This window comes from Choloepus didactylus, chromosome 1 (genome assembly GCF_015220235.1).
Source record: "Choloepus didactylus isolate mChoDid1 chromosome 1, mChoDid1.pri, whole genome shotgun sequence".
Taxonomy (NCBI): Eukaryota; Metazoa; Chordata; class Mammalia; order Pilosa; family Megalonychidae; genus Choloepus; species Choloepus didactylus.
The window spans coordinates 176,022,498-176,040,343 of record NC_051307.1 but is presented as its reverse complement, the minus strand read 5'-3'; the positions used below and the strand labels follow the sequence as shown (position 1 = coordinate 176,040,343).

At 38.0% G+C, this 17,846-nt stretch overlaps 1 protein-coding gene across 7 annotated transcripts in view; it reads left to right on the top strand.

The window, feature by feature from the left end:
• THRB (thyroid hormone receptor beta) overlaps positions 1-17,846 on the top strand; it is a 431,077-nt gene that overhangs the window by 347,650 nt on the left and 65,581 nt on the right. For 5 of the 7 annotated variants that reach the window (XM_037845829.1, XM_037845840.1, XM_037845820.1 and 2 more), the window contains one exon: positions 3,219-3,479. The exons of 1 other annotated variant lie outside the window; for it this stretch is intronic. In XM_037845829.1, the coding sequence (XP_037701757.1) occupies positions 3,219-3,479 (261 nt within the window). Of the gene's footprint in view, positions 1-3,073; positions 3,480-17,846 lie in introns of those variants that run through there. One more of the 7 variants, XM_037845800.1, reaches the window with a different exon arrangement.

Sequence of the window (17,846 nt, the reverse complement as noted above, 5' to 3'; positions counted from 1 at the left end):
AATTTATTTTAAGGCTGTGTAAAACATTAGACTCTGAGAAGGAGACTGCACATGTATCCCAAACCTGCCAATAAATTGTTTTCCTATCTTAGAATTGTCACTTAATGATGTGGGTCTAAAGCTCTACTGGGTATCAGAATCACCTGGATAACTTGGTAAGCATATTAACACCCACACCCCATCCTACTTCAGTAAGCCTGGGCTCAGCTCCTGAGTTGACTCTGATAACCACAAAATTTGAGAACCATTGACTCAACTTTTGGGGATTTTAATGCCTCTGAAAAGAAATATCCCTTTAGTTTGAATTTGGGGAGAACCAAAGATTGCAGACATTAGATATAGAAACAGAAGGAAATTCTTGAAAACCATTATTGCCCATGATACATAGATGAAGGTAACTTCTTGTTCTCACCAGCCACAGCATCCCCAGTGGCCAGATCTAAAGAGGCTGGTGTAGCAGGTGCCTCAGCCCTCCATGGGAATGGAATAGAAACTGCCGGTGCCCCCTTGTTCTTGGGAGGATAAGAATCAAGAATCCTTCTTAAATAAATCCCTGTTGAGTTTTCCCATGACCCAACTGGGACTTTCAATTGCCAGGTTTCCCAGTGGTGCCCCAACCAATAAAACTGCCAGTTAAGCAACTGAGTATCATTATCATGAATGTAATTACAGACAGTAATCAGGAGCTTGTAAATGCCTCCCATGAATGGAGCCCTTTTCCCAAACCTTCTCAGTTGCCCTTCTTAGGAAAATGGAAGGCAATCCTATCCCTGCCTCAACCCAAACATAACCTCCCTTGCTTAGAAGAAACTTCCCCTCTTGCTAACCCAGGAGACATGCTAAACAAGCTGTAATAGGCTGTGCTTTTAAGGAGGAATGTTCTCTTGGGACTGGAGTCCTTTCAGCATCTCTCATCCAAGCATTGTTCACTAACCCCCTTCGCTAAGAAGCAGCGACCACCCAGTTTATCTGTATTTCTTAATTTCTGTTAGGGCAGGTAATTAATATCAAATATTATGAGTTTCTACCAAAAATTCAAATGTTGGAGTCTCTACAAACTAGTGCAGGAACTTTAGCACTAATTAAAACAGTACTTTAAAGGATACAATTTGCCATGGATTGTGGGAGTTTCTGGAAATAGAGTAGACATCATACAAGTATGCATAGGTGAAAAAGTGTTTCGTGTTTGTAGAAATAAAATGAATCTCTTTAGGCCCAGAATTAACTTTTGCATTCATTGGCTTTATAGTTAGCTCATGAAAACCTCAAACCCTCATGGATAATATGTATTTGAATGGATTCTAAATAGATAAGTTTAACCTGAAATGCAATCCAATCACCAAAGATCTGTCTGTCTTTTAATATGCACCAGTAACTGGCCTGATTGAAAGGGGAAGATCTGAATCCAGACCTGTCAACTCACAATGCATTGAATAATACCATATAAACCTGAGAAGAAAGGACCAATGTTTATTTAACTTACCTGATATAATGCCTAGCATAGCCCTTTGCACAGAGTGAACTTTCAGGGCTTTTCCCTGAAGAAGGTCAAGTATTACATCCAAAAGCTAGAATATTGTAAGATTTTTTAAGGGGAGCTTACTTATTGGCCAAGTTAGGCTATTTCAAGTCACAGCATTGCCATATATTGTGACAAAGAAATCATGTGCTGATTATTTGTTGTTGTTGTACACAGTCTTCTCCTGGAGTAGATATATAAGAGTGAATGAATGGAATTCAGAATTTTCACATAGTAACCTGAAGCTCCAAAATGGTAAATGCAACTTCCAAAAATGGCTGAGAGTAGTTTACACTTTTAGAGAAACCATTCTAACCAATATCAACTATAGATATCTGGTAACTTTTGAGAGGGTGCTTATGGAAACCTAAAACATTTTTATCCCTCAAACAATTTAAAGATCATTTTGAAAGTTTGAAAGGCAAGTTAAAATTCCTTGTACTATTCACAGCTCAGGATGGACTTGTCTATCTAAGTAGCCGACAGATGGATGTCCATGGTCCTTTGGTAATTTCAGCATTAAAGAAACTTCACATATAAATTATAGTCCTTCATTTGCTGTATATGATCACTTTAAAACTCAGGACTCTATTTATATTTTATTTTTTCTAATTTTGAAAGACAGTAGCCTATGAATTTCTGGAAATATGGATAACCAGATGGATTAAGTTTTTTTAATATGTACACTATGCGTACACATACATAAACATATAGATGTACATACATACATATATATGTATATGTATTAGCTTGCTCGCTTTTACTCTATTTTATATCCATGTACAGTAAAGATAGTCAAGGAGGTAAAACTTACCACCAGAGAAAGTTAGTGTGAAAAAGTTTTCATTTTACAATTCTATTTTTCCTGTTTTCTAGAAGGCAGATCCTCAAGTCCCAATAAATTGAATAGAAAAACAAGAACATATACATAAATAATAAATAATTAACTGTCTGATTCCCAACAAAAGAAATTTGGAGGCTTTTTGCTCTATCATGTTTGGGCTTTTCATTCTATCACTGGCACTCTTAATTTGCCCCACAGCCAAAGCACTGTCTGCTTTTCTTCATCTGAACTCACTCTTTGCCAATTTGGGATGACATTGAAACCATTTACAAAGTTTCTATTTGTAAGATCCACTCTCTTTCCTTATGCATCAGGGGCAGAAAGTGGTAAGGAGAACAGAGTCATCACCTTCAGTGGGGCCACATGAGCATGTCCCACTTAAGTAGCAGGGTGTCCCTCAGGTCAGGCTGTGATAAAACCCAAGTCAAACAAGGCTGAATCCTGGATGTGTTTTATGTCCTGGGGATCTGAAAATTGTTCATGGCCAGCCCTGACCCTCAAGACCTCAAATGTTCGTCTCAGCAGTAACATAAATCGGTGCAAACTTGCTCTTGAGCCATTGCTGTGGAAGTGGACTAATGAAGGTACAGCCTTCCCATGGAGGAAGTAGTGTTTTTCCAGGTTCTAAAAATAAGAGGGAATGTGTTGGTTACTCCAACGGGCAATCCAACTTTGCAGTGGCTATGAGCCCAAGGCTGACAAATTCTGCATCTTATCACTGTTGTCAAGTGGAGGTGTGTGTGAATACTGTCAGCCCAAAAGAATTGAGAAACAACTTGCCTTCCAAATCTCTGCATCTCAACAAAATCTTGACAATGCCAACAGCTCGTCATCTCGTGTTTTTCAACCCTCCAGAAAATGGCCTACCAGCCTGGGACAAACCGAAGCATTGTCCAGACCAAGAACACGACTGGAAGTTAGTAGGAATGTCTGAAGCCTGCCTACATAGAAAGAGCCATTCAGAGAGGCGTAGCTCATTGAAAAATGAAGAGTCGTCACCACATCTCATCCAGGCCACTTGGACTAGCTCAATATTCCATCTGGATCACGATGATGTGAATGATCAGAGTGTCTCAAGCGCCCAGACTTTCCAAACTGAAGAGAAGAAATGTAAAGGTAACCAGATTTTTATTAGACCATATCAAGGGTTTCAACAAAGAAAAGTATCTCTGTTACAACTGTATGCTCATTCTCCATTTATTCTGATATATAGCATCCATGTGTTTTCCCCAACTGCTCTGTTATGAGGTTTCTTTATCCCCAAATCCTCTTTTACATTTAAATAAGTGGGTTCCAAAGGAAAACAGTTAATTTCAGTTCCGTGTTGCTGGGGAAGTGGGGAAGATGTTTTTATTTCTCTAATGAGCAAAAGGGTTGTTAGTTTTGCCTTTAATTCTATTCTGGAATCTGAGTAGAAACAGGCATTGCTACAGTTATATAACTATTGCTTAGAAGTGTGTGTGTGTGTGTGTGTGTGTGTGTGTGTGTGTGTGCATTTGTGCAAGGGCAGGTGCACTGCTTTTCCCAATTGTACCAGTAATTAATGGGCTCTCAGTGCCTACCTTTAAGGTAAATTTTCAATTCATGCTCAAAAGAGAGGTTTTAAGTTGTTTTCTTTTACTCATTAAATCCTATGTCATCATCCTGGAAGGAGAGATTATGGTGTTAGGAGGTTGTCACCTTATAAAAAAAAAAAAAAAAATGTTAAACTGGCCTAAGTTCCTGATTGCATTAGATTTAACTGGTCTTTACCTCAGGTCACCTCCACCCTAGCAGATGTCTTTGTGCTGATCGCTTTATTGTCTTAGGGCTTCCCCGAAATCTTTGCTTCTTAAATTAATTTTTTTGTTCAGATGTCCATGTTTATGTAACTTCCCATTCTTTTTCCATTTAGCATTAAAAAAAAAAACAGAAAAGTTTTTTTTTAGTTTTTCTTTAAGGATTTTGATTCATCATGAAGTTTGAAATAGTGTATTTGAAAATCTACTAATGAAATGCCAGGATATATTAATGAAAGTTTGTAAAGACTCTAAAAATGAGCCATGGAGGACTTCTGCAAACTGTCCTAACTTGAATATAAGCACATAATTATCTTCATCCCTCTTGCAAAGGAGTCAGTCCTTTAGCTTTTCTGAAAACACTTTCAAAGCTCCTTGGATCTATCAAATGACCTGAGAAGTTGAATGTGCATTTTATTTCAGATGAAAATAGGATTGTTCAAAAATAGGAAAATAGTGGTATGAGCTGAGTTGAATACAGTCAAAACTATACATGTTCTGTGAAAATGGATTGGGTTTAAACTGTCTCTCATCTTTATTAGTTAGGAATTTGAGAAATTGAAAGGGATATTGGGAAAAAGCAAAATTGGATTTTTGGAAGGAGTGAAGATGTAGGAGGTGTGTGTGTACATGTATTTGACAGACAGTTGAGATTTAGTCTTATCATCTGTGGCCAGACTGTATCTTCAGATTTTATGGGCTGGCATCAAAACCATGTCAGCCCTCAATTCCCAGTGAAAATGCCATCAGGAAACCCTAGTGTTCTCATGGCCTAAGAACCTCATAAACTAAAATTTGATTTGTTCACAATGGGTACCCCACCCATATTCATTCATTTGCAAGAAATCTCAGCCTTGGGTTCCTAGAGTTTTCACACTGTATGTTTCAGTTTGTTGGCACACCTTAAAAACACGATGGAACAGTCTCTATTTGTATCCAAGACCCTACCTTAAGTATAGTAGGGTGGTTAAGACCACAAATTTTAATTCTGACATATTTGGGTTAGAATCCTAGCCCTGCTACTTTCTGTCCTTGATGAACTGACTTAGAAAATTATTAATAGAATTAAATAAGATAATGTTGTTAAGCATTTAGCATTGTACCTGATATATTGTGCTCTCTAAATGGTAGCTCTCACTATTATTGTAATCATGATTATTAACAGTGCATCACTAAGTCAGGTAAATTCCTTGGGCTGCACTGGGTGCCTTATAAGGGGAACATGACAGGTAAGTGTGGGGTGGGCATGACGTTTCAAGGAGGCCAGAGTTGATCCATTGTGCATCCATTCAGCTCCCTTTCACTGAAAGTTGGAGAATGACTTAATGAAAAAATATAATTAAGTTATTTAATTCAAGTCTCTCCTCAAGATTGTAGTATTAAAAGGATGACAACTGGGGTAAAGTCTTCTGCAGTTTCCAGAGTAGCTGCCGGGGTTCACCTGGATCTGGCTGTGAGGCAATGCCTTGATTGAGTGTGAAAATGCCACCAGGAAACCTAGGTCACATGGTCCAAGAACCTATAAACTAAATTTCACTCATTCACAGTGAGCACCTGTATTTAGTGAGGCCAGAGAAACAATATGATTAATTGCCCTTTACTTCTTGGAGTTGGTTCTCTGTTTGCCTGACCATCCATGCTGAGAATGTATTTCCTGGCTCTCTTCTAGCCTCCCAGCATGCCTGATACCTCAGTTCTAGGATCCAATCCCATGCATTTGTCCTGACAGTGTTTATTGATTGCCTACCATGTACAGGACATTGTCCTTGATATCCAAGCACTGAGAAACAGCAAGGCCAAACAGACATCCAAGTAGGCCCTTTCCAAGGGCCCAAAATGGAATCGATAAGAACCACACGGTCCTGCAGGATACAAAAAGTTAAGTCTGCAGTACAGGACCCAAAAGAGCAAATTTACTGCTTGCAGTTGCAGACTAAGAGCATCTCCCAAATCAATAACATAGCCAGTCTAGCCAGTGCACCTCTCCGTGTGGTTTGTGGACGCTTCTGCATCCTGTTTATTACCACTCTCTGATGATGCAAGTATGGAAATTGAGAGTAATGTTTTAGAAACTTTTATAGCAATTTGCCTTTTACCACTGATATCCAAATACGTGATCAATGGATTCACCGTGCTTGACAGGGTCTAGACCGGTTGGCTGTCATCAAACTTGCCTGGTCAGTCGTGTGTAGCCAGAGCTGGGTAAAAGTTTTGTGCAGTAGAACCATGTATTGGTCCATAATGAATTGGATTTTTTTTTAATGGACCTTCACCTCAGATAGTTTAATAATCATTGATCATTTAACACTTCTCATTTCTCTTAAATGTTTTTCCTTTAGACTTATTTCTTGGTATATACCTGATGTAAAATTTTGATTTTCATTTTTGGTCTGAATACTGTTTTTATTTTAATCTACATATTCCTGGGTTTATTTCTACTACAACATTCTAAGGAAATTAATTGGTAACACATTTATCTAGAATGAGGGCCACATTCTGCTTCAGAGCCCACAATTCAAATCTGCTCTAATACCAGAAGCTATTCCAATCAAAAGTAAGGATTCCATTCCCTTCCTCAACTCACCCTGTAAAATACTCCACACTCAACCCTCGATCCCACACTACACCTCCCTGGGGTTCTTGTCACAGTTTGAACTGATCGTTCCTTCGTGAGGACCACCTCCTACTCCCTAGTCTGCCTCCTCCCTTCCCAGGGTCTGAGCCGATGTATTCAGGGCTGCTTAAAATGCAATTCACCAACCAGTAGTACTAGGAGCACCCAGAGCTTGTCCCAATTGTACTGAACTGGAAGCTCTGGAGAGGGGCCCAGGAATCTCTTTTAATCAGCCCCCCTGGTAATTCTTAAGACCTGAATATAAGAAAGTACCTGAAAATATTCTTAAATTCTTAGTATAGGAAAGTGTCTGACACCTAGTGGGCTCTCAAAGAATGTGCATTTTTCTTCCCTTCCTGACTACACCTGGAGAACCACCTGGGTCTCACCTTTCTTGATTGGACTTTTCCTGAGGCCTGGTTTGTCTTAATTCGCAACTGGGTGGTCTACTTAATTACCCTGTCCTAGTAACCCATCCCTCTGGGACTTCAGCCCTTCTGAGAATCCCATGCTGTTTGACTGGGGCCCTGCCCTCCCCTAAGTTCTTACAAGGCTTTTGCCCCTCTGCCCGCTATGCACCCCTCTGGACAGCTCTCCAGGAGCCACAGGGGCTGCTGATCCCACAAGGTTGGGTCCCAGGCAGAGGCCTGGCCCCTGGGGCTGGATCTAGCCAGTCCCTCTGAACCCAGGAAGTCAGACCTCCATACTTTGCTGCTTGTCTTTGATGTAGATGAGGATCTTCCTGAAACAATGGAACCTGAGGAAGAAACAAGGCAGGGACTGAGCCGACCTCCCTGGTCACATCAGAAAAAGGATAACAGCAATCTAGTGATCTCACAAAAATATCTCTTAAGTCTGCTTTATGTTTAATATCAAGAAATTTGTGTCTCAGATACCCACAAAGACAAGAGAAAATAGTCTAATCTTAATAACAAATTTATTGTTTTTCCTCCAATTATAAAAGCCCTACATGGTCATTGTAGAAAAAATGAAAATTTCCCAAAAGTTCAACAAAAATAATTTTTAAAAATCATTCCATCCCCCAAAGACAAGCACTGTTAAAAGTGTTATTATATTTCAGGTTTTTTTCTGTTCATATACCAGCTTTTAATGCTTAACAATATATCTTGAACATTTTCCCATGTCATTAAATATTCTTCTGAAACCTGATTTTTATTGGTTATAGATAATTCTTTCTTATAGATGTACCAAAATTTATTAAACCAGTCCCCAAGATTTAAGACAAGTTTAAGTAATTTTTAAAACAATAGCTCATGTCAGCAGAGAGGGAGACTATTAACTCATGCTCTTCCTCAGGAGATAAAATGAATCAAATCAATGATGACAATTTTAAATGACGTACAATTCTCATTTACCAAGATATCAAAGTGTTCTGAAAACGGGAGAGACATAAAGTCAAGTCATTGTATGCATTATAATCTTTCAAGGTAGACATTCACATTTTCAGTGGGTGATCATTATCTTCGTCCTTAAGTAAATACAAGGACATCTTCAGGTGAAGCGTCTTTAGAAGGTGTAGGATTAAAAAGCTTGAGCCTGTCCACCAGTCATACCATCTGTTCCATCCATCTCCACTCTCCACTCTGCCCCAACTCACCATACATCAGGGTCTGCCATCCTAGCATAGAGCCATCAGCGTGATTCATAGTCCTCAAGGGCACTCTGGGAGCCTTAGCAATCGACATGAAAATAAGTGCTCTCTACCAGCTTCAGATATGTAAGAGAACTGTGTTCAAGGCAGGGCAGACAGTAGACCAGGGCAGACAGAAATAGATGGGCGAGAAAGAAAAGAAAAGGTATCAGCTAGAGTGGAGGGGAGGAAAAAATTAGAAACAGTGCAAGGCCAAAGAAAGGCAAACATGAGAAATCCGAGGCACTGTTCCATCGAGCTTCAGTTGTCATTAAGATGCAGCATGGAGGAGTTGGTGGGCCACAGACTTTCCAAGGCCAACTTAGCAATGTCTGTCATAATGTTAATGCAGATATGCTTGGACAGCAGCCCCTCATATAATATTCTGTCCCATAGAAACCCTCACACAAGGGCACAGAGACGTTTGTTCAAAAGTGTTCTTTGCATCTTTGTTTTTGTCACTTAAAAATTGGAAGCAATCTAAATGTCCAGCCATAGGGACTATTCAAATAAATTATGATATATCTGAAGCAAGCACTGGAATATAAAGATTTTTTAAAAGATTTTTTAAGAGAGTTGATTTTATGAGTATATAATGGATAGATAGCATGCATGCAATAAGTGTAGTGTAATCCAATTTATAGTTTTAAAAGTCTACATAGTTGTGTGTGCACAAATGTGCATAGAAAAAGTCCCTGGACATCAACCTTGTAACAGTAGATACCTTAAAAAGGAAAAGGTAGAATAAAGGAGGAAGCAAATATTGATTTGATATACAACTGCATTCAAAATTTTTTTACAGCAAGAATTCATAAATGAATAACTAGTGTAATTTTTTTAAATGTTAAGAGCATATGCTTTTCAGCCAGACAGGTTTAGGTTGACTTCTTGCTCTTTAATTCACCTGCTCAGGGAAACACTTTTAACATATCTGGCCAGTTAATTTTAAACAGGATAATAAAATCCAGCTTTCAGATTTGTTGTAAAGATGAAGCACAATGTATGTAAATCACCCAGCATAGTGCACAGCACTTAGTAGGTGCTAAATAAATGACAATAATGTTAGAATATAAACAATCTCTTATACTTGTGCCCCTCCTCCAGCTTTTCCCAACCTTCATAAGATAAATGAAGAGATGCAAAACAACACATCACGTACACAGCTATAGTAGAGGCATATACAGTTGAAAGAGAAGTCCATAGCAACAACCTAGGTATTTTTTTTCGAACTCTTTTTAAATAAAAATTTAAATAAGAAACCAAGAAAAGTATGAAGTATTGAACTGGAATTTGAACATAGGCAGCCTGGCTCCAGAGACAGAGCTCTTCGCTGTTATTCTCTGCTGTGACCCGAAAGGGCAACAAAATGCCAGGCACCCTAAGAAAGCAATCTTGAGGAAACACTGGTTCACTCTCAGGTGAAGCTGCAGGGCAGTTAGTCCTGCCATGAAGGGAGCAGTGAGGCCCAGTACATATCCAGTTATATAATCTGGGGTCAAATTCTGGTGCTGCCACTTACCAGCCATTGAACCTTGGGTAAGTCACTTAGTCTGTCTGAGTCTCACTTTTCTCGTCTGTAAAATGAGAATGAGGATTCCTCATCTGTACAACGAGGGCCTACCTTGTAGGATTATGGAAAGAAACAAGCTCTTAGGCCATCTTAAGGGATACAGTAAGTGCTCAATAAATGGGAGTTATTGTTATAGAATGAAGCTTGGACAAATGGTATGAGGTGCAGAAAGCCCACGTGAGAATACCCACTAATCGTTACCGGCAGGACTGAAGTTTCCAGCGCCAGGAATGTTACAGATGCAGTGGACACAGACATAACCACCAAATCCCTTAATGCTTCCAACAGGTGGTTTTCAGACAAAATCAGGTACCCAGTACATAATTAGCTTGAAAGTTGAAGAGATATTGCTGAGAGAAGCAGTCTTACAAAGACATCGTAGATGACCACTAGAATTCAGTCTTTCCCTTCCCCCAGGACATGTACGACAGGTTGCCCTGAATGCCTGTAATTCCATCATTGTCCTTATTCTGTGGTCTTTCAAAATACAAACCTCCTGGCTGGATGTCTTATCAAGTCGCCTGCCATCTCCAAGTGAATAAATTGGATCAGATTCCTTTTTCCCTTGACAGGATCCAGTAAAAGCACTGGAAGGAACAGGAATGGAAGGAGGCCACGAAAGAGCTGAGGATAGCAGGGAAATGGATGAGAGAGACAAAAAGTAAAGAGAAGAATTATCATGTACCTCTGTGCAGGTTGTCAGGTTGTGCCCTGTACAACGACCTTGTGTACCTCATAGTTAAGGCTGCGTGCGGTACAGTGCCCTGAAGACAAACATCACCTACCTCACTGCTTGCCAAGGATGATGCTGAGCACAGGATGAAACTGCAAACAAGTTCAAGCCAAATTTAGACAAATGCATGACTGGCATATTGATTATGGGCTATCAGGGCGTTCCAAGAATCCTCAGGTTACACAGAGCCAACAGAGTCCCAGCACCAAGCCGCCAGTGTGATTCATATTCCTTGGAGCCTACAGTGTCAAATCTTAGGGACAGTGCCCAGCACATGCAAGGCACATAGAGAATTCTTAGAACAGAAAACCATGGTTTGGGTCTTGGAACTAACATTAATGAGCTATTTGACTTTGAATAAATCACTTAATCTCTCCAACAAAAAATGTAATCAAAGGTGAATTGACCACAAAAAAACCAAGGACATGAATCTACACTGTTTTAAAGTAACTCTCCAATATGATAATCATTTTTCCAAATTAAAAGTTACAAACATCACACTCACAGTTAAGTGTGTCTTTGTGGTGGAAAAAAGGCACAACACATTAAATCACATGTTTTGGCTCCAAAAATCTGAATTATGCTCACCATAAATACATGGTACCAGCTCCAGAATAAACTGGGAAATCCCTTGCCTAACACTCTTTGTCACTTTGGGACACTTTGCCCTGGGAACGCAGGAGTCATCAGGCTCTCCAGACCCCTGTTCTCAGTTCCCCAGTAAGTCTAGTCTTCTTCCCCTTTGGTTTCTGAAAACACATTCATGCTCCATAATAAAGTGATTTCCTTGAACTTATCAGTGACTGATATGGGCTTATATCTTTTCCTCGCCAGGGCAGGGAGGCTTTAGATTTGAAAGTACCCCTGAAGATTTAGAGACTCAATGTCAAGGATAGCCTCCAATTGTGGCAGGTAAAGTAGACAAGTTTATTGAAAACCATTTCACCTGCACTTACGACCTTCCTTATTACAGGGCTGGTTTCTCTCCAATTATTCTCTTCTGTGGCTGATTCTAATGATGAGCTGCATTGATAGATTATTCTTTTAGGTTCTGAACTAATTTAGCCTTCTTGACTTGAACTAGAATAAACATGACCCTGATCCTCTATACACAATTGCAAGCATAGCAGAAATCTTGAATCTTGAGCTTTGGAAATAAAATGAGAGTCAGAAATCCTTCATGGTCCTGAATCATTATCCATGGAATTAACCTGAAACAGAATTATCCTGGGTGAATCTCTACTCCCATGACATTTGTCAGTATTAGTTTATTTTAAAAACTTGCCTTTATTAAACTTCACTGCTTCATAAAACTTAGAACTTAACTGTAAATATGTCTGTTTAGCTCAATTATCTACATTATAAAGTCATGAGACCTTTGATTTAGAATATTGTGTGTGCATTAACAGTTTATTAATCGAATGGCAATATTTGATGAGTGGTGGATTTTACCCAAACCACCCAGGGTTATCACTTAATGTGCAGCTATAAAGGGCAGACTACTGTAAGTCAAGCCACAGAACTAATGAAAAGACAGTTATTTGATTCTTTGTTTGCCTAGCTCTGGAAAGAACATCTTATAATAAGCCTAAGATATAAAACTAAAGGTCAAAACTGTGTAAGTAAAAGAAGTTCCTGCCCTTCAAGGAAAAAAAATACATGTTCATTTTTGCCGCAGATTCAGTTGAATAAGTTTCCAAGGAAACAAGTTTCTTCACTGGCTTCATCCCACTTAATAATTATGACTGGACACAGGGAATAGTGCCTCCTTGTTATCCATCCCTAGTTATATGTGATATTTTCATTCTTAACTTTCCTTTAAATGGTCATTTTGTTGAGTCTTATTTGTTCCTCCCAAAAAAGAAATGTATGCTCATTCTATGATTTTGAAAAAAGCCTTCGCAATATCAAGAACATAAGCTTGTTGATCATCACTAAAATAGAAGAAAATTACGCCACTCAACATGACATGCATTTTCCTTGATTGAATCAAAGGCTACTTGAATTTATTTGTTTTTTCATTGCAAATCTGCTTACTAATTGAGTTGATTTCTTTTTTTAAGAGCTGAATTAGAAAAATAAAATTGGTAGCAAAGAACCACCAAATCTTCAAGTTTGAGTGAGTTGTATGCTTTCTTGGAAGGTCTGCTAAGGCAGACCTATAAATTTCTTTTCACATTTTATTTTGAAGTAACTTCAGGTTTACCAAAACATTGTAAAAATGATGGAGAGAACATCCATATGCCCTTAACCGGGATTCACCAATTGTTAACATTGTGCCACATTTCCTTTATCCTTTTGTGTGTGTGTGCATGTGTGTGTTTGTATGTATACATATTTTTACTATTTTTAAGGAGCCATTTGAGAATAAGTTGCAGGCATCATGCACCTTTAACTCTAAATACTCCATGTGTTTGGTAAAATCAAGGAAATTCCCTTAGGAAACCATGGTATGGTTGTTAAAATCAGGAAATTTAACCTTGATGCATACTATTATCTAATCTACAGATTTTATTTAAATTTCACTAATCATCCATTATACTAGTTTTTTTTTTTTTCCTGGCCCAGGGTCCAGTCCAGGATTATACATTTCATTTAGCTTTTATATCTCTTTAGTCTCTTTTAATCTGAAACAATTTCCCAGCCTTTCTTTGTCTTTCCTGACATTGACATTTTTGAAGAATGAAGGCTGATTATTTTGGAGAATATCCCGTAATTTGAATTTGACTTCATGTGTCCTCATAATTAGATTCAGATTATATATTGTTGGCAGAAGGACTTAAAGAATAATGTTATATTGTATGATCTTTGTCTCTATAAAAATTCGAATCTAAGTATGTGATTCAGAAATAGTTTCCAGACCTTCCAAACTACCTACATCTTTGCATAAGAAGGCCTATATCTTTATTGACGAGCTTGTTCATTATCTCACTGGATTGGAAGAATGTATATTTTCTAAAAATCCTCTTTTAAGCATCCATTCAATGCTTTAAATGTGAATGTCAGAAGAGTAAAAATTTGTTTCTCTGTAACATTTTTAAGGTTGGAATAACAAGAGGATGCTTACCTGGGGGATACCTTTCTCTGTAGTAGGAATGGAAAGCAGTATCTCCACAGTCCAAAGACTTTTCCGAGGTTAAAATATAGACCCTGCCACTTTATTCTCCTCCCATGTTCTATCGGAGCATTCTTGTGTTTTCACAATTCAGTCCTATGCAATTACAAAACAACTAAGATTGTGGTATGTCTTAAGGTTCATATTGATATTTACCTGCATGTCTTTCTGAGATATTTTGAAATTCAAGTCATTATTTTTAGATTTGAATCTCAGGGTACCAACATGAAGTAGATCCTAATTTTGAAAATTCTCTCACACATTCTCTTTTATTCTTCTCATCCTTCAAGGCACAGTTCAGATATCACTTCCTCTGTGATTCTTTCTTCATTACACATCAGAATGAATCATTCCTTTCTTTATGCTGCTATGAAATTTTATTAAAGAACTTAACAATGCTCTGCCTTATGTTTTTGTGGCTTCTGAACATGCCTGTTTGATTTACCAGAAATTGTGAATTAATCTTAATTTATGCCAGAAACATTTTTATTTGAGTGTGTTCTGTGTGCCCACTACTGTACTGTGTGCTAAGGATAATAAGTTAGAGGCACATCCCTCCCTGCACAGGATTTTCAAACAGATGTACTGGAAGAGGTTTGAGTCTAGACTTGAAATGAGCAGCAACTATGTTAACAACCAAGCAATGATGAAAATTCTATTGACTGGCTGACTTTAGACTTAGAGAAGAATAATGAAGAATTTAATCTATGCTGCTTGAGAAATAATAATTCCATTTTACTCCATGTTTGCTTGAAGTACTCAGTGTGTAAAATCCTGTTTTCCCTCTGTTGATATGTCTTCTTCATGGGTTGCAAATTTTAGCATGAGACCATGTCTTCCTCTCATTATGTGTCTTACATTGGTTCTGGGAAAATAATACACACATTATTTATACACAAATGATATGAACTTCTTACTTTTTTACTTTGATAATCAGTTTTATCTGCTCAAGCTATTTGTAATCCCGTATCTATTTTTTTTAAAGTTTCGTTGAGGTATAATTTACATATCCTAAAATCCCCGTGTTCAGTGTATAATTTAGTGACTGTTACTATGTTTACAAAGTTGTGCAGCCATCACCACAATCTTACTTTGGAAAATTCCCCCATCACCCCGAAAAGAAAACTTGCACTGATTCACAGTTCCCCACATTCCTGCGCCCAGCCTTATTCTGTCTCTCCAGATTTGCCTTTTCTTGTCATTGCACAAAAATGGAATCATACAATATATAGCCTTTTATGATTGGCATCTTTTACTTAGCATATTTTTGAGGTTCATCGATGTTGTAGCATGTATCAGTACTTTGAACTTTTTTATGTTTAGCTATTCTTAATAACAACTTCAAATATAAGGACTGGAGCTTTTAGTGAACAAAGAATACATCTTTGGAAAACTACATCAATTGTGATACAGTCTGGTATTTGCACTAGTTGTTCTTAAAGGTGAAAAAGCAAAGTAAGTGGAGATGACTCATTCATTCTTTCACTATTCTTATAATTAGGGAAATTTGTTTTAAAATTAATTCCTGACATGTTATTCTGGGTGTTTTAGTTTGCTAATGCTGCCAGAATGCAAAACACAGAGATGGATTGGATTTTATAAAGGGGGTTTATTTGGTTACAAAGTTACAGTCTTAAGGCCGTAAAGTGTCCAAGGTAACACCAGCAATCGGGTACCTTCACTGGAGGATGACCAATGGCGTCCTGAAAACCTCTGTTAGCTGGGAAGGTATGTGGCTGGCATCTGCTCCAGAGTTCTGGTTTCAGAATGGCTTTCTCGCAGGACGTTCCTCTCTTGGCTTCAGCTTCTCTCCAAAATGTCACTCTCAGTTGCTCTTGGGGTGTTTGTCCTCTCTTAGATTCTCTGGAGCAAAAGTCTGCTTTCATAGGCCATCTCCAAAGTGTCACTGTAAGCTTCAGCTCCTTCTCTCAGCTATTGTGCATTCTTCAAAGTGTCCCTCTTGGCTATAGCAAGCTCACTCCTTCTGTCTGAGCTTTTATAGGGCTCCATGATGAATGGGCAGGGCCACACCTCCATGGAAATTATCCAGTGAAAGATCTCACCCACAGTTGAGTGATCACATCTCCATGGAAACATCCAATCAAAAGTCTCCAACCCAGTCAACACCAATAAGTTTCCTGCCCACACAAGACTGCATCAAAGATAATGTCATTTTGGAGGACATAATACATCCAAACCAGCACACTGGGTTAAAGTATACTATAGCTGTTAGATACCAAAACTATTCTACTCAAACATCCACTCAACTTTTTAAATCAAGTCCTTCAGTGTGAATTATAATGAAATTTTAACCTTAACACATTAAACTGAGGGTAAATGTATCTACCTGCTATAATGATTAAATTTTAAAAATAAATAAAATTGAGTAGCTATGTGATATTCATGCAAAGCACAAATGAATGATGTACATCAAAAGCATAAAATATTGAAGAATATTTTTTTCTACAGATAGAGGGAAACAAAACATATTGATCAAAATAGATATATGTGGTGGCATTAAATTAGGCACATTTTTGGAAAAATAGGTCATTAGAGTGGTCTTTGAATTTGTAATGAAGCACAAGGTTAGCCACCCAGAATTTTCAAAGCATTAAAATAATTTTCTACTTAGGCAGTGTGGTGAAGTGGGACAAGCTGGTTCTAGAATAGAAATTCAAAGATCTAATTTTCAGTACTAACTCCATCCTAACTTCCTAGTAAGCTGTGTAAGCTTGAAAAAAATCAGCCCCTCATTTTTCCACTCTGTAAAATGAATGGAAATAACTCCCCCTCCAGTTGTATTATTTGGTTATGAAAACACCATGGACTAAACCTCATCATCATTACTTAGCCAGTGTTCTAAGGAAAGCTAAACCAAAACTGAAATTTTGTTGTATATTTTCTAGACGGTGATGCCCAAGCCATACTAGTCTCTATTAGAGTCACTAAAGATTTGCTTTTGAATCAAATGTTCATTCATGAAAAAGAGCAGACTTGGAAAAGTCTAACTTAGGAAAGAGAAGAATTTGATGGTGTTAGCAGTGGTCTGAAATATATTTCAAAAGCCTTATTTTCTTTCAGTTTACAACCTTAAGTATCCCATTCTGTATTCACTTTTGCATGTACACATTTTTCATTTGGTCTGGGTTCTGAGCCTTTTTTGAATATTGACTCATCCTTTCAAAGCACAGGGAGACTTAATGATTTACTTTTTGTCTTAGGAAATATCAGTCAGAATAAAGCCCTTGATCTTTATTCTGGATGCCTCTTTTATGCAAGACAATGTGCTAGAACTCCAGACATTAACCAGCACTCTTTCATCCATTGGAAATGCTATGGAAGAGAGGCCTTGAAACAGCACAGATTTATCCTGGAATTTCAGGCTCTACAACCCATTACTTAAAAATGTAAGTGGAACAAATATTGATTTTAGACTAAAATCAGACTGTATATTACTTCTCAATACTCAAGGGAGAATTTCATGGACCAAGCATCCAACAAAGCTGTTTGAGTAATATTTTTGACTGAAAAAATTCCCTAGTCTGAGATGGCTAGGTTTCTGGACCTCTCAAGGAGGACAAATGACAGCCCACGAAGAATCACTGCATGTCAGGTCATCGTAGCCCTACAGTATTCCAGTACCCTATGTGAGCTATAAATGTCATAAAGGCAGCAAAATGGAGGCATGTTGTAGCCATGTCTTGTATTTCAGCCTATCATCCTGATTACATGAGCAATGTACACAATGGCTCACAGTCTGGAAGATTGCAATTAAAGGTCTGTCAGCCATATAATCTGTTCTCATTCATTAATTTGTTCATTTATTAAGCAACTATTATTAATAACTATTGGCTTATTGTGAATGCCTAAATTAGTTTAAATATCCAGAATATAAACACTATACTTTTCTCTGCAATTTGAACATTGACCTTAGAATAACCTAAGTACTATTATACTGTTAGTGCTTGGTCACCAAAACCCAAAAAGCAGAGGCTTGGAAAGCTGAACTGGACTGGCCACAT